Source organism: Ovis aries, chromosome 23 (genome assembly GCF_016772045.2).
Source record: "Ovis aries strain OAR_USU_Benz2616 breed Rambouillet chromosome 23, ARS-UI_Ramb_v3.0, whole genome shotgun sequence".
Lineage (NCBI taxonomy): Eukaryota > Metazoa > Chordata > Mammalia > Artiodactyla > Bovidae > Ovis > Ovis aries.
The window spans coordinates 36,037,276-36,064,877 of NC_056076.1; the positions used below are offsets into that span (position 1 = coordinate 36,037,276).

General features: G+C 39.8%; 2 protein-coding genes across 14 annotated transcripts in view; both read right to left on the reverse strand.

Annotated features, from left to right (window-relative positions):
• The window catches only part of ENOSF1 (enolase superfamily member 1), a 31,497-nt gene extending 23,360 nt beyond the window's left edge, over positions 1-8,137 (reverse strand). The window contains exon 1 of one of the 2 annotated variants that reach the window (XM_015103644.4): positions 12-8,137. In XM_015103644.4, coding sequence (XP_014959130.4) covers positions 12-404 — 393 coding nt within the window. In that variant the 5' untranslated portion in view covers positions 405-8,137. The remainder of the gene's footprint in view (positions 1-11) is intronic. The other variant, XM_060405416.1, reaches the window with a different exon arrangement.
• The window catches only part of YES1 (YES proto-oncogene 1, Src family tyrosine kinase), a 64,235-nt gene continuing 43,205 nt past the window's right edge, over positions 6,573-27,602 (reverse strand). For all 12 annotated transcript variants that reach the window (XM_060405414.1, XM_060405408.1, XM_060405413.1 and 9 more), the window contains exons 3-12: positions 25,886-25,985; positions 22,870-22,968; positions 19,716-19,819; positions 19,480-19,629; positions 18,040-18,195; positions 17,693-17,872; positions 12,975-13,051; positions 11,331-11,484; positions 9,961-10,092; positions 6,573-9,159 (exon numbers count right to left, since the gene is read on the reverse strand). In XM_060405414.1, the coding sequence (XP_060261397.1) occupies positions 8,951-9,159; positions 9,961-10,092; positions 11,331-11,484; positions 12,975-13,051; positions 17,693-17,872; positions 18,040-18,195; positions 19,480-19,629; positions 19,716-19,819; positions 22,870-22,968; positions 25,886-25,985 (1,361 nt within the window). In that variant the 3' untranslated portion in view covers positions 6,573-8,950. The remainder of the gene's footprint in view (positions 9,160-9,960; positions 10,093-11,330; positions 11,485-12,974; positions 13,052-17,692; positions 17,873-18,039; positions 18,196-19,479; positions 19,630-19,715; positions 19,820-22,869; positions 22,969-25,885; positions 25,986-27,602) is intronic.

Below are 27,602 nucleotides of genomic sequence, written 5' to 3' on the forward strand. Positions count from 1 at the left end.
ACAGTGCTTACCATGGCGTCTGAACCGTGGCCCCCGAGTGACGTTGGGGAAGCGCACGTCGTGGACTGAGAGCCGGGAGACCCTGCCGTGCACCATGCCCACGCGCTGGGGAGCCACCAAGTTTGCTGGACCCGACGCGGGGCACACGGAGAGGGAGGGGCGCGGAGCCGGCGCGGATTGGCCGCGCAGCCAGGGGGCGTGGCCGCGCTCGAGAACTCAGGGAAATTGTGAAACTTGCTGGGACTGGAGGGGCCGGCCCGGCTAAGGCTCCCCTGACTCACCCGTTTTCCACTCCAAGTTTCCGCCCCGCAACGGGGGCACTGTTCCACAAGGCGGACTCTCTCGGGGTCTCCACCCACCCCGCGCCCCCTCCCCTCTCCCGTCCCTCCTCCCTCCAGGACCATGCTCCGCCCGGACTGGAAACTGTCATGTGACCTTACCCGGAGCAGCGCCCTGAGAGAAAGAAACCTGGTAGGTTCAGAGTGCGATCGCCTCGCAATAGATTTGGACCAGCTCCAAATCTGAAGTCAGTCAAGGCTTGCACAGCAAGGATAGCCTTGGGCCAGAAAATCTTGAAATGACCTCAGCCTGTTTGCCATCTGATAAACTAAGAGGCGGGTCACCATTTATTACATCCTTGCTGATGCAGAAAACTTTAAATAGAGGACCGCTTATCTACCCAGCCCTGCAAGGTAGGCAGGTATTGTCCATTTTACTGAAGAAATGGGATTCAGAGAGACTAAGTAATTTAAGAGACTTGCCCAAGGGCACACATCTAGATAAATGGCTAAGCGTACTAGCTGCAAGGAAATGGCAACCCACTCCAGTATTCTTGTCTGGAGAATCCCAGGGACCGAGGAGCCTGGCGGACCTGCTGTCTGTGGGATCGCACAGAGTCGGACACGACTGAAGCGACTTAGCAGTAGCAGCTAGCTGCAAACCCAAGGCTGTCCTCTGGGTGGCAGGAATTGTGGGGTTCAGAGCTATAGGATCCCTCTGACAACATGGTGAGGGCTACGGACAGCCCCCCACGCCCAACATACACACCGCAGTGCAGGCACACGTTGTTTTTATACCATTTTAGGGATGGTCCACTTAACCCCTTGTCTTGCCTACAGCACGCCACCTTTCAGTTCCTACTTCTAGGGGCTGTTTTGACGACTGTTTGGGAAGCAGTGCTATACAGATACATTTTTCCATTAATAAATGTTCCTGTGGGTATGGCAGGGGTGTTTTCAGGGATCTCCAGGTCACCTCTGCTGCTCAAGGATGCATACACATGGAACCCTGTCGGATGAATTCCTCTGGCTAAAGACTAAGATGGTTAACTCAAATGCTACAGAGGCTGGGTGGGCACCAGGAAGCAAAGACGGGTGAGGTGAGCAGCAGTGACTGCAGCTAAAGGGACAGCCAGGCAGCACCAGTTGATTGGGGCCCTGTAGGAATTAAGAGCGCAGACTGCCACATCTTCCTGGTTTCCAAGATAAGTCTGAAATTTGAATGTTAATAGGAAATAGCCCTTCTTTCCCCCTGGCCTATCCTACCCACTCTGCAGTTTAGACAGTTAACTTTACATATGGATTGTTTATCAACATTTAATTGTACTATTTGTTCCTCCCTATTTTTTGCTGTCTTGATTTTTAGGGTGGGGTTGTCTGGCTGGAATATATGCTCGTTTTCTTTCAGAATGGTTCTTTGGGCTGAGTGATATAATCTGAGTACTTTGTGTTCTGAACATGTCTTTTTCTCTCAAGATTTGAAGGATTTTACTGTATAGAATTATTAGTTCAAATTAACACTTTTAAAGTAATGTTAAATCTCATTCTTTAAGAATTTTTTCTTCCCCATTCTCTGGAAAATGTTTGGATTGTCTCTTTATGGTTTTAAAATAATTACTAACATATATTTAAGATTCACTTAGATATTAATTTTACTCCATAGTTGATGGACTCTTTCAAACCAGAAGCAGCATACTGCTCTGGAAATTTTCTCTACTTGGTTCTTCCTCTTATTATTTTTTCATCTGGAATTTATGTTGGTTTGATATTAAACTTACTCTGAATCTATCACCCATGCTTTAATTAAAAAAAAAAATTCCTTCTTGATTGAGTTCTGGGCATATCCTTTGGTTAACTATTCCAGCTCACTGACTGGGTCAGATTATTATACAGGTTCAGTTCTGCCTAGACAGCTATTGCAAATGCTGACACCCCCTCCCCACACCCCTGTAACTAAGTCCCGTTACGTTTTAGGAAAAATAAAGTAAAATGGACAGGATTTATATTCTTATCGCAGCAATGAAGACCCAGCACAGCCATAAAGAAATAAATAAAATTATATACATACTGTGTGGGATGAAAAACAGAAAACACACTGCAAAGTAAGAAATTAGTGAATATGAAGACAGAGTAAAAGTATCCAAAATGAAGCAAAAAGAAGGATTAAACAGAAAAAAGAACAGAACAGAACATTACTGACCTGTGAGGCAATATTAAATGGCCCAAAATATATATATAATTAAGAGTCCCAGAGTGAACAGGGAAAAACTGAAAAATAATCTCCCAGATTTTCCAACTTTGATGAGAACTAGGTGGCTCAGACGGTAAAGCGTCTGTCTACAATGCGGGAGACCTGGGTTTGAGCCCTGGGTTGGGAAGATCCCTTGAAGAAGGAAATGGCAATCCACTCCAGTACTATTGCCTAGAAAATCCCATGGATAGAGGAGCCTGGGAGGCCCCAGTCTATGGGGTCGCAAAGAGTCGGACACAACTGAGTGACTTCACTTCACATACTCCACTGAATCAAGCCTCTCAAACTCTAAACAGAATAATCTTTAAGAAAGTCACGTGAAGGCACATCATAAATAAATTGCTGAAAACCAGGAATAAAAGACTTCTTTTCAGAATGTTTTAAAAATACTTTTATGGACTTCCCTGGTGGCCAAATAGTTGAGAGTCCGTCTGTCAATGCAGGGGACATGGGCTCGATGCCCGGTCCAGGAAGACCCCACAGATCGAGGAGCAACTAAATCTGGCGCCACAACTACCACGCCTGAGCTCTGGAGCCTGAGCTCTGCGACAAGAGCAGCCACCACAAGGAGAAGCCCAAGGGCTGCAGCGAAGAGGAAGCCCCTCACCTGTACTAGAGAGAGCCCTCAGACAGCAGTGAAGACCCAGCACATCCATAAATGAACACTTTTCTGTATTAATATCATCTTTCTAATTTTCTAGGAGTGATATGGATTACAGAAACACAAGCTAGAAAGCCAGATCTCTGATCCTTTCAGAGGGTTTGGGATCAGGAGATGTAAACCAGGCATAGTTTGCTAATTCCATGGTATATTCTCTGTGTTTTAGGAGACCAAGGCATTCCCAGAAAATAGCAATTATGTGAGTAAAAGGACTCTGATATAGCCTTTAAGGAACACACCACTTTACATAATTCAGTTTTTCTATTAGGATCACTGTCACTCCTTTCGGCCAATTGTTAAAAGTTTTTATTTCTCTCATCTCTATTACCACTTAGACTGCAGGCAGTTTTTTACTTCAGACTCTGAGTCTTCCAGCTTATTCATGCTAATTTGACCTTAAGATGTGAGCGCAGCTGGACTGAACTGCTTCCCTGTGCATGTGGGAAACCTAGTGTCTGTGCCTCCCAGTCTCTGAAGCACCTCGGGGCCTTTTTCCTCACTACATCTAAACTCCTTTGTGTGAAACCCACCCCTCCCCTCTGTTGTCAACCTTTGTGGGCATTCTCCTAATCCCTTTACTACTCTCAATGCCACCCACCCAGGTCGTAAAGCAGAGCTGGAGTCTGGTAACAGGAGAACTTATCAAGCATCTTAGACATCTTGTTTCTTTAAGGTCTATGGGCCTTTCCTGGGGTTCTCACACTATTTAACTTGGGTTTCACTAATTTTCTGGGTGCTTCCTCTTTCTTCCATTTCCTCTTTTTCTTAGTTCAGCCCTCCTACTCCCTCATTCCTAGTCATCATTCATTCTACTCATGCATAAATGATGACAAACACTCCTTGGAGTGTTATACCTAACTGGTTGGTTCAGTGGCGTTTTACCACATTTAGTTTGCCGATTTTTTGAAAAATAGTTAATTGAAAAGTCCTTAAGGTTCAGTTTAGAAATCAGAGCTCTGAATATGTTCATCATTTCATATGTTCTCTCCGTTTATGGTAACTAGGGCTTCCCTAGTGGCTCAGATGGTGAAGAATCTGCCTGCAATGCAGGAGATCCGGGTTTGACCCCTGGGTCAGAAGATCTCCTGGAGAAGGGAAAGGCAACCCACTCCAGTATTCTTGCCTGAAGAATTCCATGGACAGAGAAGCCTGGCAGGCTACAGGCCATGGGGTCACAGAGTCAGACACAACTAAGCAACTAGCACTTTCACTTTTATACTTTTTCACTTTCACTTTTATGGTTACATTTAACAGAATGACATATATTGCTACTGTACCAAAAATGTTACTTTTGTATGAACTCTCACTTTGATGTAATAAAGTAAGATACAGCTAGTGGCAGCATGCTGAGTATCAGTCAGGGTCCCAAATGGGAATAGATGTCATACTCCAGATAATTCTAGGATATTTACAAAGAGGGGGGCAGGAAAAGGGGACCACAAAAATCAACATAGCAACCAGTCAGTAGAAGCAGCCCTAAGGCAGAAAAGACAGGGGACAGCAGGTGCTAACAGTCCCCCAAAGGAGAGAGGTCACACTGAAAGGAACCTGCAAGTGGAGAGGACACAGCCAGCCCAACTCCCAAGGAGGGAAGCAGGGGAATAAATACCTTGACCTCTCAGGTTTCCTCCGGTCTTCTGCCTGAGCTCCTCGCTGGCTTAGCTCAAGAGGAATCCAGAGAGAGGGAACCCACTGATGAGGACAGGCGAGCCTTCCGGTGGAGTGTGGCTGTGAAAGGACAAATGGATGATACCGGGCACACACGGCTTGTTTTACTCAGAACTATTCCTTTCTGTGTCTCAACAGCTTGTATGTGAATTAATCAGGACTCTGATTGGTGTGAAGGAAACTCAACTTGATGTCAAAAAACGAAAAGGAAGGAAGGAAGGAAATGGAAGGCAGAGGAGTATCTGATTTTATGGAAATAAATGCTGCTGGGGCCCATGCTCTCTCCCTCCCCTCTGCATTGCAGTTTGTTTTGGATCTAAGTGGGGACCTGGACTCCAGCAGCATCCAGGTAGCATCTTTAGAACAGTATAATCAGACAAGAGATGAGATTCATCTTCCAGTTCCACGGAGAAAAGTCTTAGAGACTTTACTAAAAGATGTAAATCAAGATTTTGCATAAATGGGATCAGAAGACTGACTAGAAAAGATGGTAAAATATTATTTCTTACCAAACTAATTTATATAAACATAATATAATCCTAACCAAAATCTCCCCTGAATTTTTCTGGAGTATAAAAAATAAAGTCTAAAAAGTTTATCAAGAATTTGCTAGAACATCAACATTGTGGAAAAAAAAAAAGGCTACTTGCTTAATTATTAAACTGTATTATCAAGCGATTAGTCATTGAAAGTATTATACTCATGTCAGAATGTCAAGTGGATTGGACAAAACCAATGGGGTGGGAGATGCATTAACCAGTAATTGCTGCTGGGAAAATTAATGGTATGGGGGGAAAAAAAAAAATCAAGCTAGACTCTTAAGTCACATTTTACACCCTCAAAACTTCCAAGTGAATTAAAGAGTGACGTAAAACACAAAAAGCATCAAATAGAACAGATGAGATGAATATTTAATCTTGGGATGCAAAAGACGTTTTAGGAATAAAAAAGATTCGACAACATACAAATGTACAACTTAAATGTCAAAAAAAAAAAAAAACCCCCATGTAAAATTAAAAGGCAAACAGCAAACTAGGAAAACATTCTTAAGTTGAGAACTTATTTCTCTATTGTATAAAAATATTTAATAAATGTTTATTAAATGATGTGTTTGTTCATTAAATGTTACTTTTCTGGAGTCATTAGGGAAAAACAAAGCTAGTAATTTTAGATAAAATAACAATAGAAAGCAATTAATACTATTACCTTATTGGAAATAACAAATGATTTTGATTGCCCATTCATAATTTAGCATAATCTTATTTTCATTATACCTATAATAGAAGTGTAAAACACACATAGGAATAAGGCTTGCATATTTTTCATTTTTAGGAAATTAAATCCCTTATGATCAAAAGTGGTTATTCTATTGTATATCCTTCACATAGAATCTTCTTCTATGAATAACTTCACTTAAATCTCTTAGGTTTGTCAGTACATTAAAACTGTACTTGCTGATACTAAAAAAAACAAAACAAAACCAAAAACCTTATAGAAACAATGTCACTCACCTGACATGGAAAATTAATCACACAGAATAAGTTTAATAATGTTCTGAATTTAAAAAGAATTGATTTAACTCTGCTCAAGAGTCATAACTCAATACTTTTTTTTCCCCCTCAATGGAAGAAGAAACTCAGAATATACTTTGCTTTAAATGCCATTTTTAAAAAAACTGATAAAACATATGAATACTGGCTAAAAGATAAATGGGTACATTCAATGAGAATTTTTATTTCAATTATCCACAAAACAATATAATAATACTTTATAAAAATATTAAGTTTTAGGCCACCATTATTCATTAAAAAAAGTGTTTGTGCTAGAAGGCTGTTTTTACCAACTTCCTTTTTTGGTAAGGAAAACAAATTAAGAGGCTGAAGAAAAGCTGTTGGAAAAAACCTTCAAATGTACAAACTTGTTTATTTTTCTCAGCAATTTAAAAATACATAAACCATTTAAACTGAATACACGTTAAGTTAGTGTTTTATTTCCTAACTATACAATTGATATTATAAGGAACTGCTCCATTCAATTAAAACCTAATGAATGCCATCAACTTTTTCTGGCTTATTTTTCAGAAGGGAATTATTAGTACATAAACATAATTTTATCCTTTTCAAAATGCTTAGAAAAATTGAAATATCATAGTTCACACAAAGCCCTTTAAAAATCTGAAGTCACAGGTTGAAGACGTAAAAGGTAAATGATGACAGCAGTCTTCCTGGGAAAATACTCATGGAAGGATTCAATACTATGCAAGTTACGTAAACATAAGAAACCACTGCAAGTTTTAGTACCAGAACTACTGCCAACCTGCATGAAGTTCATCTGTCACATTTTAAAATGATTTGGATCTCAACACAGGAACCACAGCACAGAACTGTTTATTTAATGACCAAATCAGGTAAGTGATGATAGTCAGTAATGCTATTCCTAAAATGCTGGGACCGGATGTGTTGCTATATTTAAAATATAACTACAAAAGAGAGTGTTTTAAAACCTAACTACCAGACTTTTGTCAGACTCAGTTCCTTTGCTAGACACTTACACCCGTGACGCTGCCATTCAAATTCATATTTGGGGATTTAAATTTTCTTTTTGAGTTAGTCATCAAAATCAGTATTATTCTGTATGTTTCACTGGTGTACTTTAAATATGCAACAACTGTCCCCCTCTTTTCACCAATTATACTGAGTACGTTCTCCTCAAATCAACTAAATTCTAAAAGGGGAAAAATGATCATCATTAAGTATACTTAAAAAGGGAATGCAGATTTCAACACGGTCTTGAAAAGTGGAGTTCTAAAAACATTCTGCATAGACGCTGTATCACTGGAATTAGCGGGAAGCCTTAACTTAGCTATTTGAGGCTACAGCACTCATTTAGTGTTTGTGTTAAGAAAGATTAGTTTTATAGTCCTACCTATAACTCTTAAAATCTCAGAAAATAGATCAAGTGAGGAGCTTTGAGTGCCAGCAAAGCCATTTTGTCACTCCATAACATCAACGTTAAACACAACATCCCATCTCTCTATCTGTAAAACTTTCACATTTTCTTTTCTCATATTTCTTTTAAATACATTTTCCTCTCTGTTAGTCTATAGTCAGTATGAGCAAAAGTGCATTCAAGTCCCTGATCTAGTGATATTTTCCATTTGTGGCACCCACTGTTAAGTACATATTAGCAATCTCACAGTACCAGTCTACTTTTCAAAAATGACTGTTAAAAAACGCTGAGTTTATTTTTTTCATGCTATCTAAAGATTAAAAGATTTCCCCTTGGATTGTACGATTTCAATTATATATTGCCTTTAAAAAAAAATCAATGCAACCTTACAAAAGATTAGCTCACTTTCTAATTACCTTCATTATTTTAAACTGAGCTATTAAGAAATGATTAAAATGAAAAATGTCTTCTACTTTCCAGTTTCATGAGTATATTGAGAATTAACACAGTGCATTACACTTTCAAATTCCACTGCTGTCATCTAACATTTAATCAAGTTTTAGAGGCTGTTTCCTTTCTGCTTCTAAAAACCTGGCCCACTTCCATACAAACAGAGGCATATATAAAGGTTGCATATTAACTGTTCAACTTAGAAAAAACTTCTAAGAATAAATGCAAGATATTTTTAAAAACTGGAATGGAATTGTTTGGTCCCGTGAAAATTCCATAATTCTAGATTTTATTATGGTATAACTGATTTTAATCTCCCAAGTTTTGCCTATACTGATTGATAAATTTCTCTTAATTGTGAGTTTGGGGAATAAAAGGGAGTGATTCATAAGCAGTAGCCTTGCTGCTCTTCATTGTCATGCCATCATTCACATGGTCATCCAAATCTTAACTATACTTTCTTTGGACCCTGAAATCAGGTGGAAAAATTCATCATTGGTACTTTAGAGTTTAACACTTGGAAAAAAAAAAAAAAGTGGTTTTGTGCAACCATGTCTGGAATTCCAGTTTACCATCAAAAACATGCAGGGTGAAGAAGATTTTCTTCTTTTGATTCCTGTACGTAAGTGAGGAAGTCTACACAAGTTCTTTACAATTTTGGCAGATCGGTGCGTATAAAATAGGCTTCTTGGATTATAAATTTTCTCCTGGCTGGTACTGTGGCTCTGTAGCAGTGAAATAGTCTTCCAGGAAGGACTGGATATACTCAAATGTTGGTCTCTCATCAGGGTCCTTCTTCCAACACAGATTCATCAATTCATGGAGGGACTCTGGACAGCCCTGCGGGCATGGCATCCTGTACCCTCGCTCCACCTGCTCCAGCACCTCGCGGTTCACCATACCTGACACACGAGCGTCAAACAGCGAGAAACAGTGAGAAACGGTGCCCCTACACACGACGAGCCAAACAGAACCAACCCCCCAACCACTAATTCGAGATATATTCAAGTGAGTTTCATTATTGAAACGATCCTTTCTGACAGAAAAATAAATGTTAAATGTCAAAGGACATCAACAAAAGCTTAGAAAAATGCTAATCTGTTTCAACATATCTAACTTTCTTCATTCCACCAAAAATCTGGTTTTTAGTACTCATGCATTTCAAAGCCAACCCCAAACTTGGGCTAATGAGGAACAGAGGCAAGACAGTGTCTGAAAGGAATTCAGAAGAATGAGTTCTAGTTCTGGTTTTGCCAAATATACTGATTATGTTACTTTATATCAAGTCACTTCCTTGAAACAATTTCCTTATCTAATGTCACCTGTTGACTTTGCTCAAATTTATTACACAGGTCCTTTCTTGTATTCCTACGTAATCCCCAACTATTTCATCAGCAGTTCACCCTGTGTTATCACAGGCTAAGCATACCCTCAGTTACTTGTGGAAGGAAGGGAAGGAGATGACTGAGATATATTTATGCTCATCATCTGAGAAAACAGGAGAGCAAAAAGACCCTTTTAGAAAAGAGAGAAAGCTATGCACATAGAGCCCCATCTCAAGGACTGCGGCTCTCACAGACTGCTCGCCAAATGCCAAAAAGAGAGAGGGAGGGAGGGAGGGAAGAAAGAAGACAGACAGATAAACAAAGAGGAAAAAAAGGCCTCTCCCCCATAAACTCCAGTTACATGAAATGCAAGCTCACCTGGATATGGCACTCTGCCCTTTGTTACCAATTCTGTCTGTAGAATTCCAAATGACCACACATCAGACTTGATTGTAAATCGACCATACAATGCAGCCTCAGGAGCTGTCCACTTGATTGGAAATTTTGCACCTAAAACAGTATTGACAAGCTTGCTTCAGTAACTGGTTTTATTCTGTGCACATATGGCAAAAGCAGGGCTCATTTTTTGTCAGTATCCCTATTGCACCTGTCATCAGTGTCAAATTCTTCAAAAGTACAAGATCTTCTTTAATACTATTTAAAATTCCCGTTAGTAGAAAACACATTTCTTCCCGATAAGATATTCAATGACATAAGAAAGAGCATGGCTGGTGGGGACAGACAACCAACCATTCAAGAAGGAACAGAGGTAAAAACGCTAGTAAGAAGCAACCAAAAACATGGATTACAGGATCTATAACTTTTTAAGTCAGTCCAGCTGCCTGCGTGCTGCAGTCCATGGGGTCGCAAAGAGTCAGACACGACTGAGCAACTGAACTGAACTGAGCTCCTAGTAGTTACAACTGCTGGCTGCCAAGAGCATATTCTGTTGGTTCTAATGTCTACTGCTTTTCGACCATAATCTCCTTTCTATATTATGATCTCTCTCTAGAAAATTTTACTGTACTATCATTTTGAAAAGCCTGTCTTAGCACTTTTTATGCATATTATGCTAATTGTTAGCAGAGACACAAAAACACAGCCTCTGTGATGTTTATATACTTATAGTGAAAACAAGATTATAGGTGTCTTAAATACTTAAAGTTACTTATGTAGACATATAATGTTGTAAAATATAGTTCTTTAGATGTTCTGACAAACAGAAGATCAATTTTCATTAGCACAATCATAAAAGGTTTCATTTAAACAGTGGTAGCGAAGTTTAGCCTTAAAGAGTGGTTAGAATTTTCGTAAGTGAAGACTGAAGAAGAACAGGAAGATATTCTTGCTGGAGGGGACAGCACACAGGTATGGAGATGGAAAAGAAAGCACTGAGCTTCTAGTGCTTAATGTAGTAAAACCTGGATGGTTCTGAGGTTTGTTAGAAACGTTATTTTAAAATGTTTCTTATTTGTTGGCATGGCAAAGGGAAGTGTGAAGAGGAGAATATTCATAATGCAAACACCACCCACAGTCAGGTTCTTCTCTGGGGGAAAGAGCCATCAGAAAGCCATAGTATTATGCACTATGTATAATTTTATGATCAAAAATCAATGTTTCTATGACTCTTTTGAGCAGGCCTAGAGCTGTTTGCTTAATTCTATACAACCCTGTATGTTCAAAAGAACGGTAAGAAAACCCATTCATTGAAAATGAGGTTACTAGCATTTATTAAACAGTCATTTTACCTTGTCTTGCTGTATATTCATTGTCTTCAATTAACCTTGCTAAGCCAAAATCTGCTATTTTGCACACAAGGTTTTCTCCTACAAGAATATTAGCAGCCCGAAGATCTCGATGAATATAGTTCATTCTTTCAATATAGGCCATACCATCAGCAATCTTGGGAAGAAAAACAAACATATATGGTATGAAGGAAAGGATGGAGAGGGCAATTCTGGTTAATGTTAAACCAGATCACTGAAGACACGCCTCTGGAAAAGAGATGATGGTAATGCGGCAGTCTAGTAGATGATAGGAAAAACAGAAAACCTTTTAATGGAGCAGGGAGAGAAGGATGAGGAGGAAGTGAGGGGTTGAGAGAAGGAGAGGGGAGAAGTGGGGGAAGGGGAGAAAAGAGATGCCATGTGGCCCACAAAGCCTGAAGCATTCAGCTGGCCCTTCACAGATGAACAGTCTGCCCGCCTCCACCATAAAGGGGCTCAGAGCCTGGAGCTCAGGCGTATGGACGAGGCTTGACATATGCTAAGGTCGCACAGGCACGGTTTTCTTGGTATAAAGTTTCTCTGAATTGCCAGATCCTGTGGACATCTGGACACTCATTGTGAGAGGAGCCTTAGATTCAGTGTGTCAACTAAAGCCACTAATAGGCCCCTTGAATACCTACCACACATCTGAATAATACTCTTAATAGTTCTCAATTATATTTAAAAACAAAAACTCAGAAGAGTAAAACTACCGCATCTTAAACTGTACACCCGCCATCTAAATTCTTGTTTGGGACTATATTAAAAAAGAAATTCAGCATATACTTTATTTTTCTTTATTTAAAGACCAATATGATTAATTACTTAAGGTATACTGGGCCTTCCCTGGTGGCTCAGAAGGTAATGAATCTGCCTGCAATGTAGAAGACCTGAGTTTGATCCCTGGGTTGGAAAGATCTCTTGGAGAAGGGAATGGCTACCCACTCTAGTGTCTTGCCTGGAAAATTCCACGGACAGAGGAGCCTGGAGGGCTACATTCCATGGGGTCCCAAAGAGTTGGACGTGACTGAGAGACTAACCCTTTCACTCAGGTATATTACCTTTCCACCTTCTATCCTGGTAGGATCAGTGTGACTCTGTGTTGCTTAGTATCTGCTGATCTACCACACCCCACTCCCAGCTTTGTTCAGGTCTTCTGCAGCATATACTTCAGATTTCTAATATTTTCTTTGGAACAGCAATCATTCACTGTCTTAACATGTATCTGCTGAAGTATAAATACATACAGATTTTGTATTTGTGGATGCATATGTTTCTGAAAGGCCACATGATACAGGGCAGCATAGTACTGGGATCACTGACTCTAATACTTATAAGCTGTACAAATCTTAGACACCTGGCTCCTCAGATACTACAGTATCTGTAATATACAGAGATTCGACTGGATTATCCGTTATGTTCCTCCCAGCTCTAAAACTCCATGATTTCACCTTATAAACAATAGTATTCTGAGGAGCCTGATGGGCTGTGGTCCATAGGGTCACAAAGAGTTGGATAAGACTGAAGAGACTTAGCACATGTGCGTGCACACACACACAAAGATTAGTTTACATTTTTAATGTGCACTCGCAGTTCAAATGGATACACGGATGAACACACAAGTACCTGAGCAGCCATGTCAACCAGCTGTGGGAGCTTCAGATACTTTCCATCTCCCTCCTTCAGGAAATCTAATAAGCTCCCTGTAACAGACAGCAGGACATTCATGAACAATAAACACATTTAACAAGAGTAAAATGAACTAATTAGGATTTAAAGATGTAATACTGTCTGTTCTTTAAAAAAAAAAAAATCTTGACTGTGAAGGAAAGCAAGAGCCAGAAAGAAGTTGGCGAAAAGCGGATGCTGGGACCACAGGAGGGTTTTCTGTTTGAATGAAAGGATGAAGAACATAGTTTAAGAACTGTCCTTAAATAGAGGAAGTGACACTTCTTTTTAGCCTGCAGGACGGACTGATGTTACATAAATACTCTGCACGACAATGTGGAAATACAGAAAGAAGCAAAAGCTACAGCTCTTTGTTTCTGGGCTCAGAATCTAGATAAAGTGCCACAGTCAATCCCCTAAGCAGAACATCATTCGGGATAATGACAATTGCTAAAACAGTACAAAAGCTGTCCAGAGAGCAGAGCCCAGAAACAGCAAGAGTCGGGGACTGGAATGCGTCATTTAGACAACTGCTTTTCTTTGCTCTTTAACCAATTACAACAAATCCTCCCTCCCTTAAGTGTTCCTTATATCCATTCATTGGAGCATTCTAGATGTGCCAGTGGGCCTTTAACTTTTTTTTGGTCATGGGTTATTTTGAGAATCTGATGAAAACTACTGACTCTTTGTCTAGAAAAACACACTTGAGTATGAAAAACTGATGGAAAATTTCAGAGAAGTTTTCTGGACCCTCTAAGCTCATTCATGGCAGAGAGCAGGTACTTGATAAGTTAACTGTGAGACCAATTCAGAGCAGTCCTTCAGTCTGCCCCATACACGTCTCTAGCCTTATTTCCAACCAGCTACCTTCTGCACTTTCCACTGCCCATGATTTCGCTCCCCATTTCCTTATAGCTCTGCAGAAATACCAGTAACCCATTTGTTACCCATCCACATCCCTCATCATCTTAAAAGGACGGTACAAGACTTGTCTTTTCTACTGATTTTTCTCATTTTTATTCCAACCTAGGTAACCTCTTCCTTAATTTCTATGAATGTGTCAAACACCTAGAAATTCATTATGCTTTCACTTGAACTTATTTGTTCATAGCAAGCTGTTAGTTAGTTTTATACTGAAAATTAACTCATTAGGTTAGGTCTTCTTTCCAAATTCAATGTAAGTTAATCAGATGGCTTTATTTCTTTGATGCCTTATAATACTAGCAGGCTGTCTACATATCAGAAGCATTCAATACATTTCAGTTATTAATAATTTCTAGAGTATCCTGCTTCCCTGGTGGCTCAGATGGTAAAGCGTCTGCCTGCAATGCAGGAGACCCGGGTTCAATCCCTGGATTCGGAAGATCCCCTGGAGAAGGAAATGGCAACCCACTCCAGTACTCTTGTCTGGGAAATCCCATGGTTGGAGGAGCCTGGTAGGCTACAGTCCATGGGGTCGCAAAGAGTCAGATACGACTGAGCGACTTCAGTTCCAGTTTCCGAGTATCCTGATGATCAAGAGAACACAAGTAGTAATGAGTTCAGTTGGGTTACAGAGGGCCCAATTCTAAGTGCGTGAAGAACAAAATGGGGAACCACCGAGTTTAAAAATGGAGGGGGCATTTGTGATCCTGCATTCTAAATATCCCATCTAGACATAATCCTAATCTGGCAATCTGACAACACAGACCTCTACCACATTCCCCAATTGAATACTTCTTGAAATCAATACACAAGCTAAATGGCCCATTAGCTTTATCTCCACAACACTCTCATACTCTCGATATCCTGATTTAAACTTCCTCCTGGTCCCTTTCCTCACTTTTAGTTCACCCTAATATACTCTGATGTAGGATACCTGGCAGTTTTTCTGGGCAGAGATTCCTTGTTAAAAATGCCATGTGCTCTGATTCATGTTGAGGTTTAACAGAAAAAACAAAATTCTGTAAAGCAATTATCCTTCAATTAAAAAATAAAACACTTAAAAATGCAAAAAAAAAAAAAAAAAGTCATGTGCTTTGGGAGCTTTAGGTAATGTTTTAGCCACCAATTAGTTCTGTTGCTCAGTCATGTCTCACTCTTTGCAACCCCATGGACTGCAGCATGCCAGGCTTCCCTGTCCATCACCAACTCCCAGCGTTTATTCAAACTTATGTCCATCGAGTCAGTGATGCCTTCCAACCATCTCATTCGCTGTCACCCCCTTCTCCTTTTGCCTTTTCAATCTTTCCCAGCATCAGGGTCTTTTGAAATGAGCCAGTTCTTCACATCAGGGGGCCAAAGTATTGGAGTTTCAGCTTCAGCATCAGTCCTTCCAATGAATATTCAGGACTGATTTCCTTTAGGATGGACTGATTGGATCTCCTTGCTGTCCAAGGGACTCTCAATAGTCTTCTCCAACACCACAGTTCAAAAGCATCAGTTTTTTAGCGTTCAGCTTTCTTTATAGTCCAACTCTCACATCTGTACATGACTACTGGAAAAACCAAAGCTTTGACTAGATGGACCTTTGTTGGCAAAGTAATGTCTCTGCTTTTTAATATGCTATCTAGGTTGGTCATAATTTTTCTTCCAAGGAGCAAGCGTCTTTTAATTTCATGGCCGCAGTCATCATCTGCAATGATTTTGGAGCCCAAGAAAATAAAGTCTTCTCACTGTTTCCATTGTTTCCCCATCTATTTGCCATGAAGTGATAGGACCGGATGCCATGATCTTAGTTTTCTGAATGCTGAGCTTTAAGCCGACTTTTTCACTCTCCTCTTTCACTTTCATCAAGAGGCTCTTTAGTTCTTCTTCACTTTCTGCCATAAGGGTGATTTCATCTGCATATCTGAGGTTATTGATATTTCTTCCAGCAATCTTGATTCCAGCTTGTGCTTCATCCAGCCTGGCATTTCACATGATGTACTCTGCATATAAGTTAAATAAGCAGGGTGACAATATACAGCCTTGACGTACTCCTTTCCCGATTTGGAACCAGTCTGTTGTTCCATGTCCAGTTCTAACTGCTGCTTCTTGACCTGCATATAGATTTCTCAGAAGGCAGGTCAGGTGGTCTGGTATCCCCATTTCTTGAAGAATTTCCCACAGTTTGTTATGATCCACATGGTCAAAGGCTTTGGCATAGTCAATAAAGCAGAAATAGATGTTTTTCTGGAACTCTCATTTTTTTTTGATCATCCAACAGATGTTGGCAATTTGATCTCTGGTTCCTGTGCCTTTTCTAAAACTAGCTTGAACATCTGGAAATTCACAGTTCACATACTGTTGAAGCCTCGCTTGGAGAATTTTGAGCATTACTTTGCTAGCATGTGAGATGAGTACAATTGTATGGTAGTCTGAACATTCTTTGGCATTGCCTTTCTTTGGGACTGGAATGAAAACTGACCTTTTCCAGTCCTGAGGCCATTGTTGAATTTTCCAAATTTGCTGGCATATTGAGTGCAGCACTTTTACAGCATCATCTTTTAGGATTTGAAATAGCTCAACTGGAATTCCATCACCTCCACTAGCTTTGTTCGTAGTGATGCTTCCTAAAGTCCACTTGACTTTGCATTCCAGGATGTCTGGCTCTAGGTGAGTGATTACACCACTGTGGTTATCTGGGTCATGAAGATCTTTTTTGTATAGTTCTTCTGTGTATTCTTGCCACCTCTTCTTAATATCTTCTGCTTCTGTTATGTCCATACCATTTCTGTCCTTTATTGTGCCCATCTTTGCATGAAATGTTCCCTTGGTATCTCTAATTTTCTCGAAGAGATCTCTATAGTCTTTCCCATTCTATTGTTTTCCTCTATTTCTTTGCAGTGATCACTGAGGAAGGCTTTCTTCTCTCTCCTGCTGTTCTTTGGAACTCTCCTAAGAATGTCAGTTCTTAACCTCTAGCGTCTGTTTCTTTTGTGGGAAATATTTCCCCGTCAATGTGCCGCTTGTAGTTGGTGCTGTCACCACTAGGTGGAGGTGCCTCACTGACCAAGATGGACATCTGGAGCGCGATGACGCCATCAGAGGCTTTCACTATGGATTAGTGACTCATTAATACTGAAAAGAGGAGATAAAATTCAAGAGGGTAAAAAGCACGCCTGTCAGCAAGCATACTTGGTGACTTACTGGTCCCTCTTCCAATGCATCATCAGCAAAGGAGAAAGAGGGAAGAGTGACAAGCTTTCTCCTTTCCCTGCCCTAATCCTGTTACTGAAGATCCCACACCATGGGGTGTGGAGTTTGGAGAAAGACACCCTTCAGTTGGCAGTAGTGTAAAAAAGAAGTTTCTAGGAGTCCTCAGAGCACACTAAAACTCGATAAAACTAATTTCCTTAACTTTACCTGATTTTTTCATTTAGCACTGAAGACACAAATATTGTTCTGATTGCACTGTTTTAAATCAACTAGTGCAAATACTTTTTTTTCCTATTCTACTGCCTCTGGTCAAACGGAATCAAGGACTTTACTTTCAAAATAAATTCAGTGCCTTATTTTCCTTTTCAACTCTGTACTATCCTTCAGAATAACTGGGACTAATTACTAAGTATTCTGTTAACATATCAGATTTTCTCTTTTCATATGTCTACATAAAAATCTCCAATTAGAAAACACAATAAAAATCTGTATGCATAAAGAGAGAAATGACAAAATTTATTAACACGAATATCCCAGAGATACTGATGTACACATACCTTTTGACATAAATTCAGTGACAATGTAAATTGGCTCTTCAGAAACAACAGCATATAGTGGAACAAGTTTATCATGTCTTAGTTTTTTCATTATTTGAGCCTCTTGAAGAAAAGCTTCTGGCATCATTGTACCTGGCTTCAGTGTTTTGATTGCTACTTTTGTGGTTCCATTCCACGTTCCTAGAGAAACAACCCACATTTCACTATTTTAACCTATATATATTTTAAGAGATTTACAACAAACTTCAATGAGCAGCAGTAAGCTCACATATTTCAACATATCATAAATGATGGCCTTTTAATCTATGGGCAAACAATGAAAGAAAACAAAAGTTCAGGCTCCTTACCCATCCATACTTCACCAAAACATCCTTGTCCTAGTTTAACCTCTAGTCGCAAAGATTCTCGTGGGATTTCCCAAGCATCTTTTGCTAGACCTTGAGTCTGGGGTTTCACAGTTGGACACACAGTTGTTAACTTATGGCATAAACCATCGGCATGTTCTAGATAAATGAATAAACTATACTGTAAATGAATAATTTACAAAAACTGAGGTATATATACTTGTACCAGTGTTTTTAAAAGTTTATATCATAGGAAATAAAAACATGATGTTCTATCAGTTTTACTACAAAAGCACAAACACAAAAATGAAATTGCATAAAAGAAAACATACAAGGGAAACATTTTATTAAATACATTTTAAAGTTATTATTATTGAATACTTATATCCCAGCTATCATGCCAATTCAGCACTTCACAAATTCATATAAATAAAGGAATCTTAGAAAACTTAAGCAACTTTCTCAAGGCCACCCAGTAAACATGTGATGGAGATGAGTTTTAAACCCTATATCAGACTGCCTCCAAAGTTCTGCTTTTGATCACTGTACTTTATTTCTTCCCCAAAGAGAATGCTACCATTAACAGCTATTTCTAGAATCCACAAGTGTTAAGAAGCACAATAAAATCAAGCAAAAACTTCTTTAAAGGACTGACTTTCAAATAAAGGGAGACATAAAAACAGGAAACTCCAAATTGACAGTGGTTTGACTGACTTGTGAATCCTGTTTACACACATTGCGTTCCACTCAACAAGTAACCGCACACATCCACATTCTAACAAGTGCAATTACAACTGATGCTACTGCTGGTAACGTGCTGAGTCAATGTCAAGACCGATGATTGACTTGATAGACTCAATCTGCAGGTAGCTGTCACTGAAGAAGAAACTGTCATGGAAACTTCCCCTCCCCTAGTATTAATCATTTAAAGACTTGCAGATGCATTTATGTATCAATTTGGAGATTAAACATTTTGAGACAGAAGACTCTAATACTGACTACTGTTCAAAGATCGGTGAAGGAATGATAAATGTCTATGCTTGCTACAGCTTAATTTTCTATGAAAACAAAATGCACCTTCAGATCACATTTCATTAGAATCACACTTCACCAAGTCTTATGTGGTCCCGCCTATGCTGAGGAAGGCAACCCAACAGGACACATGGTAACAGCTTTTTACTAATGTGTTTAGTTTTGCCTACTTAGTAAATATCCCAAAATAAAATCCTGCTTTTCCGTTTATTGTCACATCTATTTGGCACGTCATACAGGAGCCCAACTCAGGTGGTAAGTATTTCTGCTCTTCATTTTAAAACTAAAATACACTGGGCACATTCTGCGTGAGAAGTAGCACACTAAACCGTAAGAGGCATGAAGACATGGATCTGTCCTCATAAAATTAAACACAAGGAAGCAACTTTCACCTGTGAAGTATGCACGTACCTGTGTAGTGTTTTACCAGTTTCTGCAGAGTATCAAACTGTGCTCTGGTTGTGATGTAGTATCCACCGTTGTCAAGTTTCCTAATTTTGTAGTGCTTCACATTGTCACCCCTCACCTCATCCCAGTCCCGAATAGAGAGGGAATAAGCACCTAGAGGGGAAATGGACACTCTTACTGTATCTTCCTTAAAATACTGCCTGAGGAAAATTTGATACTTGTATTAACAATATTCATACCTTTAGTAGTTTCACTCTCTCTTACTAAGAAAATACCTCGCTGATTCCCAGGATTCAGAAGTAATCTTTCAGCATCTTTTCTCCCCATTTTGCCAAAATACCATCTGGGGGAAAGAAAGAGTAGTTCTGAGTTAGAAGAGTGTAAGCATCAGAAAAATGAAACACAGATATTAGTAAGAATGGAATGGGGTAGGGAGGGCAACAAAGAATAAAACCCAGCTTTGAAATATAGCAGAACAAAATGGAACACCTTTAATAAGAATATTACAAGTATTACTGTCAGAATATATTGTCATAGCTTTTCCATGTACTAACTGCTCAACAGGTTTCTTGAACTCCATGTGGTAGTCAGAAGAACAGTAAACACAGAAGGAAAGGCAAGAGTGACAGGCTGCCTTTCAGACAATGACAGATGGAAATATTAACACTACAATGGGGAGTGAAAGGGCTTCCCTGGTGTCTCAGATGGTACAGACTCTGACTGCCAATGCAGGAGACCCAGATATGATCCCTGGAGATTCGATATTATCCCCCAGATTCGATTCCTGGGTTGGGAAAACCCCGTGAAGGGAATGGCAACCCACTCCAGTATTCTTTCCTACAGAATCCCATGAACAGAAAAGACTGGCAGGCTAGGTGTTGCAAAAAGTCAGACACGATTGAACAATTAACACACATATAGAAAGAGTAAAAGTGGTTCTCTGGCAACAGTGATCATTTGTATTCAGTTTTGTTGTTCAATCGCTCAGTCGTGTCCAACTCTTTGCAACCCCATGGACTGCAGCACGCCAGGCTTCCCTGTCCTTCACTACCTCCCAGAGCTTGCTCAAATTCATGTCCATTCAGTCTGTGATGCCATCCAGCCACCTCATCCTCTGTCGTCTCCTTCTCCTCCTGAATTCAATCTTTCCCAGTATCAGGGCCTTTTCTAATGAGTCGGCTCTTCACATCAGGTGGCCAAAGTATTGGAGCTTCAGCATCAGTCCTTCCAATGAATATCCAGGATTGATATACTCTAGGATTGACTGGTTTGATCTTGCTGTCCAAGGGACTCTCAAGAGTCTTTTCCGACACCACAGTTCAAAAGCGTCAATCCTTTGGCACTCAGCCTTCTTTATGCTCCTATTCTCATATCCGTACATGACCACTGAAAAAACTGTAGCTTTGACTAAATGAACCTTTGTTGGTAAAGTAATGTCTCTGCTTTTTAATATGCTGTCTAGGTTGGTCATAGCTTTTCTTAAAAGTAGAAAGTGTCTTTTAATTTCATGGCTGTAGTCACCATCTGCAGTGATTCCGCTCCCAAGAAAATAAAGTCTGTCAAGGTTTCCATTGTTTCCCCATCTATTTGCCATGAAGTGATGGGAGCGGATGCCATGATCTTAGTTTTTTGAATGTTGAGTTTTAAGCCAACCTTTTCACTCTCTTCTTTCACTTTCATCAAGAGGCTCTTTAGTTCTTCTTCACTTTCTGCCAGAAGGGTGGTGTCATTTGCATATCTGAGGTTATTGATATTTCTCCTGGCAATCTTGATTCCAGCTTGTACTCAGTAAGATGCAAGTGAATCATACCCAAATTATTAGAAATCCTAGTGTGGGTTTGATTTTGTGAATAAAAATGCAATTTTTGCTGTGGAGGAGCCATAGAGTAGTGGAGAAGACAAAAGGAAAAAATTGAAAGTAACAAGTGCCAAAGCATAACAGAGAGTTACGGACACACTACACATCACAAATATAAGCAGACATTGACTGAGAACCTACTATGTGCAGGGGGCTGTGTTAACTGCTGTGATACCAAGTATTACTTATGGATCCCAGGCAAACCTGCTTTGACATAAAGGTACAGGCATGTCTCATCTTAACTGCGTTTTGCAGACACTGTCTTTTTAAAAACTGAAAGTCTGTAGCAACCCTGCTTTGAGCAACTCTATCAAAGTAATTTTTCCAAAAGCATCTGCTAACTTTGTGTCACTGTGTCACACATTTTGCTGACTTGCAATATTCCAAACATTTTTTTCCACTTAAGACAGTGAGTTTAATTGACAAATGTTGTGGGTGATCTGACTGCTCTATTAACTCTCTATCTCCTCTCTGCATGCCCCCAACTCTCTGAGACACGCAATACTGAAATCAGGCTTTCAATGGTCTCGAAGTGTTCCTTTCTCTGAGTGAAAGAACAGTTGATCAATGCAGAAAATTTCATTGTTCTTTTAAGAAACTGCCACAGCCACCCCAACCTTCAGCAACTATCACCCAGACCCATCAGCAGCCATCAACATGGAGGCAGGACCCTCCATAAGCAAAGCTACTATGGTTTGCTGAAAGCTTAAATGATGGTGAGCATATTTCAGCAATAAAGTATTTTTAAAGAAGGTATGTACTGTTTTCTCTAAACACAAGCTATTGCACACTTAATAGACTACAGTATAGTGTAACTATAACTTTTATATGCAGTGGGAAACCAACTCACTTTACTGTAATATTTACTTTATTGTGGTTGTCTAGAACCAAATCCACAGTATTTCCAAATATGCTTGTAATGTCACTGAAGGTGAACTTTAACGTTTTAAAAGTTGTAAGAATGGTACGTAGAACTCCCATTTACCCTCCACCCAGGTTTCCTGTTAACACTGCTTTGTCATATTCTCTCTTTCCCTGTGTACGTGTGTGTGTGTGTGGCTGTGCGTGTTTTCTTATGAACTGAATGACAGTCACAAACATGCTGAACCACTGCCCCTGAACACCCCAGCGTGCACCTCCTAAGAGACAAAGACTCTCCCACACCGCCGTGGAGGAAGCACCTAAGTCCAGGAGTGAACACAGTAACACCAGCTGAGGATAAGTTTCTGAAGTGAAAGAGTCTGTGGAATATTAAAAGGGGCTAATGCGATGTTTTTAAAGTGAAAAAAAAAAAAAAAGAATAGGGACTAGGCATAATGCAGTATTATAAATGCAACTTCATTTATGTTCCTGCTGTAAGCAAACACTATGACATTAATTATTAATTCTCAAGCATCATCTCCTATTAATACGATACATTAGCTGTATTAAGACTGGCATGTAATTGTGTGTGTGTAAAATTGTGGCTAAGCAAAATGTGCATTAAGACATTTAAAAAATCAACATAATTAATAAAATATGAAGTGGAGCCGTACTCTTCAGCCTGAATGGAATCCGCCGGGGCTACGTAATTGCTTGGGATGTAGCCATTCTTTCCTGTAGCGATTGATCTCGCCTCCCACCAGTCTCCTTCCCTGCAACACACAGAACAACAGTCACCACAAGGCAGACCGCATCCCAGGACACAGTCTGCCGCAGTGCCATCTTGTATCTGAAATGGACAAGAGAGGTTACTTCCAGTTTTAATTTATGCATTCGTTTGATCAAGAATTAAACTCAAAGAAAATAGTATTTAAAAAATAGGTTACATGAATTAAGGAAATAAGGCTAGCAAAATCACAAATGCGTATTTCTGCTCTGAATCAAAAAACAAAACAAAAACCCTGAAAAACAAAACCCCTTGCCCTAAAAAAACCAAAACCCACTTTAATTTTACTTACAAGATCTCTTTTTTACATAACTCTTTCAACCTAAGACAATAAACTATACTGAATAAAACAATTTGGGAAGTATATCTTTCAGATTACTCAGTTTCGAGTAAGTGTTTTCTCCTTTAAAAGCTTTACTGAGATATAATTTGTATACCATAAGATTCCCCTAAGATTTTTTGAGTTTTGCAACCATCACCACTATCAATTTCAGAACATTTTCATTGCCCACCAAAAGAAACTGTGTACGCATTAAGAGCCACACCCCATCCGGACCCTTCCCCATCGTTTCTAACCACTAATGAGCTTTCTGTTTCTATGGACATGCCCATTGTGGGGGCATTTCACGTAAATGGAACCACACAATATGTGGTCTTTTTGACTGGCTTCGTTTACTAAGCATAATTTTTTCAGCATTTATGAGGTTTTTTTTAAATTGCTGAATGATCTTCTTTTTAACAGTGCAAAACAGTAGTGTTCCTTTTTAGTCATATTGGGGGTGGGGGGGAGTTCAGATGCCCTAGAACTCTTGTAGCCAAACTATTTAGCAATGAGCGATAGTAAAAAATTTAATTCCTGGAACAGTACACATTTATAAGAATGCTGTCCATGAATATCCAAATAAGACTAAAATTAATTCAGAACATGAGATGTACATGTAATTTTTAACATGTAAGCCTTGAACTTTCCCTGAATTAATGGAAAGGAGTGCATATTATCAATATTATCAATGAGGAAGATACATGAATTCTGCTGCTAAAGATTAAATGCATGTTTGGCTTCACCAGAGGAAAAGTACTGAAAACACTGTCTACACTGAAATTTTATAAATGCCTGAGGTGAATCTGCTCTCCAAAAAATGAAATGGAAAATCCTTTGGATTTTCAAATGTTTACAAACTCAAGCACTTGCCTTGTAGCTTCCTGGTATATATTAAGTACATTCAGACACACAGACTGAAAACTCTGACCCTGATAACCATTCAATGATTCATTCAGACTTTCACTGACTATCTTTTTAAGTGACAGACCTTACAATAGGGTGTACCAGGAACCGAGGGAAAGTCCTTAACTTCAGGTAACTCTGTGGAGGGCAGCATCTGTCAACCTCAGCATTACTGATGCTTTGGCTGGCTAACTCTTTGTTGTGTGGGACTGTCCTGTGCACTGTCAGATGTTGAGTAACAGCCCCAGCCTCTATCTACCAGATGACAGTTGCAGCACCCTGGCTGTAACAACCAAAAACGCCTCCAGACATTACCAATTGGCCCCTGGGTGATTCAGCCTCTGGCTGATAACCACTGGTGTAAAAGAATGACAGTGAAGTGAGGTCACTCAGTCGTGTCCGACTCTTTGCAGCTCCATGGACTGTAGCCTATCAGGCTTCTCCGTCCATGGGATTTTCCAGGCAAGAGTGCTGGAGTGGGTTGCCATTTCCTTCTCCAGGGGATCTTCCCGACCCAGGGATCGAACCCAGGTCTCCCGCATTGTAGGCAGAAGCTTTTACTGTCTGAGCCACCAGGGAAGAGCCAAAAGAATGATAAGCAAGTGATAAACTACAATTCAAACTGTGGTGGCAGCTGTAACTGAGCTTAGCACAGGCTACTACATGAACATTTAAGAGAGACACCCAATCCAGCAGGAGGTGGGGACTGGGCCAAGCAGGGAAGGTAGAAAGAAAATCAAGGAAGGTTTCCTTGAGAAAGGACACAGGAAAATACACTTTGAACGATAGCTAGGGTTGGCTAGATAAAGGAAGAAAAATGGAGAGACAAGAAGTCACATTTCAGAAAGAAGAAATCACATGTGTAAAGGCACAGAGAAGGGGAGAACCCTGGTATATCCAGAGCCACAAGTAACTGAGTCTGGGAGGGCAGTGGAGTGGGGAAGGGGAAGAAGCTTGATGAACGATGCCTGCTCTTATTGCTGTTTCATCTTCACAGCAGTGAGCAGTTACTGAAGGACTTTAAAGAAGAAAGACAGGATTGTATTTCATGTTCTCAAACAATAACTGGTAGCAAGTGGGAATAGGATGGAAGGAAACATGCCTGGATGCAAAAAGACCATAAATATCTATTTTGAGAAGTTACAAAGTGGCTGCTGTGCCCGCTAATGAAATTATGGGATCTGTTTTTCATAACAAGCATCGAACTTACTAAGGTGGATCACTAAATGACAGAAAGTCTGAGAGTCACATAGGCAAGAGACAGTTTGGGACTGCAGGGGCTCCTCAGCCTTTTTCTTGTTTTTTTTTTTTTTTGAGAAAGAGATAACATCTTTAAACCACTTGGTACTCAGAGAAAAGGGATCATAGAAATCTCTTTATAAAGGTTTTTTTTTTTTTCCCAAGTAATGTACCTACTTTCATATATTCCCTCAATCCTCATTCTTAAAACTGTTTATTGCAGAACCACAGCAACACAGTTGGTAGAAGTTGTAACTTTTGGCTTGAACAGTAGTCTTCTGCCATGTGTCTAAAAGAACCAACGTATCATCCAACCCAGTGGGCAGAGACCCACACCCCACCACTCTTGTCTCTGAATCATCAACTAAGTCAGTGGTTTCAGTGTAAAGTAGGCTGCCACTGGTATTTCTCCCTTGTAAAAAAAACTTGTAACACTTACGTGTTGTTAATTATTTGAAATCGTTCACCTTTCTTAAATGAAAGGTCTTCTGTAGTTCTAGCTTCATAATCATATAAGGCCACAAATATAGTAACACCACCTATTGGGGGAAAGAAAGACCAAAGTAAATTATACAGACAAATTAACAACACAGAAATTTATTAGTAAAAACACTGCCAATGACGATAAAGAAAGCTTAAGCATAGTTCTCTGCCTAGTCTCCAGAATCAATTTTTAAAAGTTGGAGATTTGGGCCACTGAAGTTTTCAAGTTAATAAGATGATGTCTTAAGGTCTTCCATGAGACTACTGTACCGTACAAATTCTAAAATTCTATAGAGCCAGAGAAACCTTCTCAATCTTGATTCATACTTGCAACATCTCTAGCTTGAGAAGTGATGTGGTGATCGATGATTTAGTCACTAAGTCGACTCTTGCAACCCCATAAACTGTAGCTGCCCACCAGGCTCCTCTGTCCAGGGGTTTCCCAGGGAAGAATACTGGAGTGGGTTGCCATTTCCTTCTCAAGGGGATCTTCCCTACCCAGGGACTGAACTCAAGGTTCCTGCATTGCAGGCAGAAATTTACTGCTGAGCCACCAGGGAAGCCCAAATTCAAATCAATTTTTGGGGGCAGAAAAAGCATTAACAAGTATTATAAACTACTGGCATGGATCATCTCAATTTCTTAAAAACAACAGGTGAACATTTCCATCCTTAATACTTACTGTGTAGCACAAGGAACTCTACTAACCATGTGGGAATAGAAAGTAAAAAGAGCATATATAACTGATTCACCTTGCTGTACAGCAGAAACGAACACAACCTTGTAAATCAACTATACTCCAATAAAAATTAATTTAAAAAGACTAATGATTAACAGTAATAACTAGGTTTTTAATTAACATTATTTATTATATTTAATGCAGAGATAAAAAACAGTATGTTTTTCTTAGAAAGTAAATGGTATGCCTGGTAAGGATTATAAATTCAAAAAATAATCATGTCATATAAATCACTGTATGTGGATGCTTAAGAGATTAGCAATTTAAATAATAAAATTATTATCTGCAAGGGGAAGAACAGAATCTCATTTATCTGGCTTTGCTCCTGAGGCCCAGCCATGTATTAACTACCTATCTGATATCTCAATGTCTATCAAGCATTTACAACTTATGAGGTACAAAATAAAGGTGTTGATTTTTCTCCTCTAACCTGTATTGCTGAAGTCTTCACTATTTCAGCAAATACTACCAGCCAATCAGGTACTCAAAGCCAATCCCATTAACAGTATTGCCAGTTCTACCCCTTAAGTACCTTATCCACTTCCTTGTCCATTTCAGTGCTTCCATCCTAATCCAAGGATGTTATTTCTGTTATTTCTCACTGGGAGTGTAGTAGCCCAACTCACTCTCTATCTGCTTCCCTATATCCTTTCTCCACACAGCTAGCCAGAGGGAATGTGGGGAATTCAGAGTTATGGGGAATTCAATCGTGCAAATCCTGTACTGATCTCTTCAATAGCTTCCTTCTGACTTTGAATAGAACCCAAACTTCATACTATGGTCTCTGTGGGTGTGTGAGTCACTCAGTCGTGTCCAACTCCTTGGGCTCCCATGGACTGTAGGCCATCCGGCTTCTCTGTCCATGGAATCTCCAGGCAAGAATACTGGAGTGGGGAGCCATTCTCTTCTCCAGGGGATCTTCCTGACCCAGGGA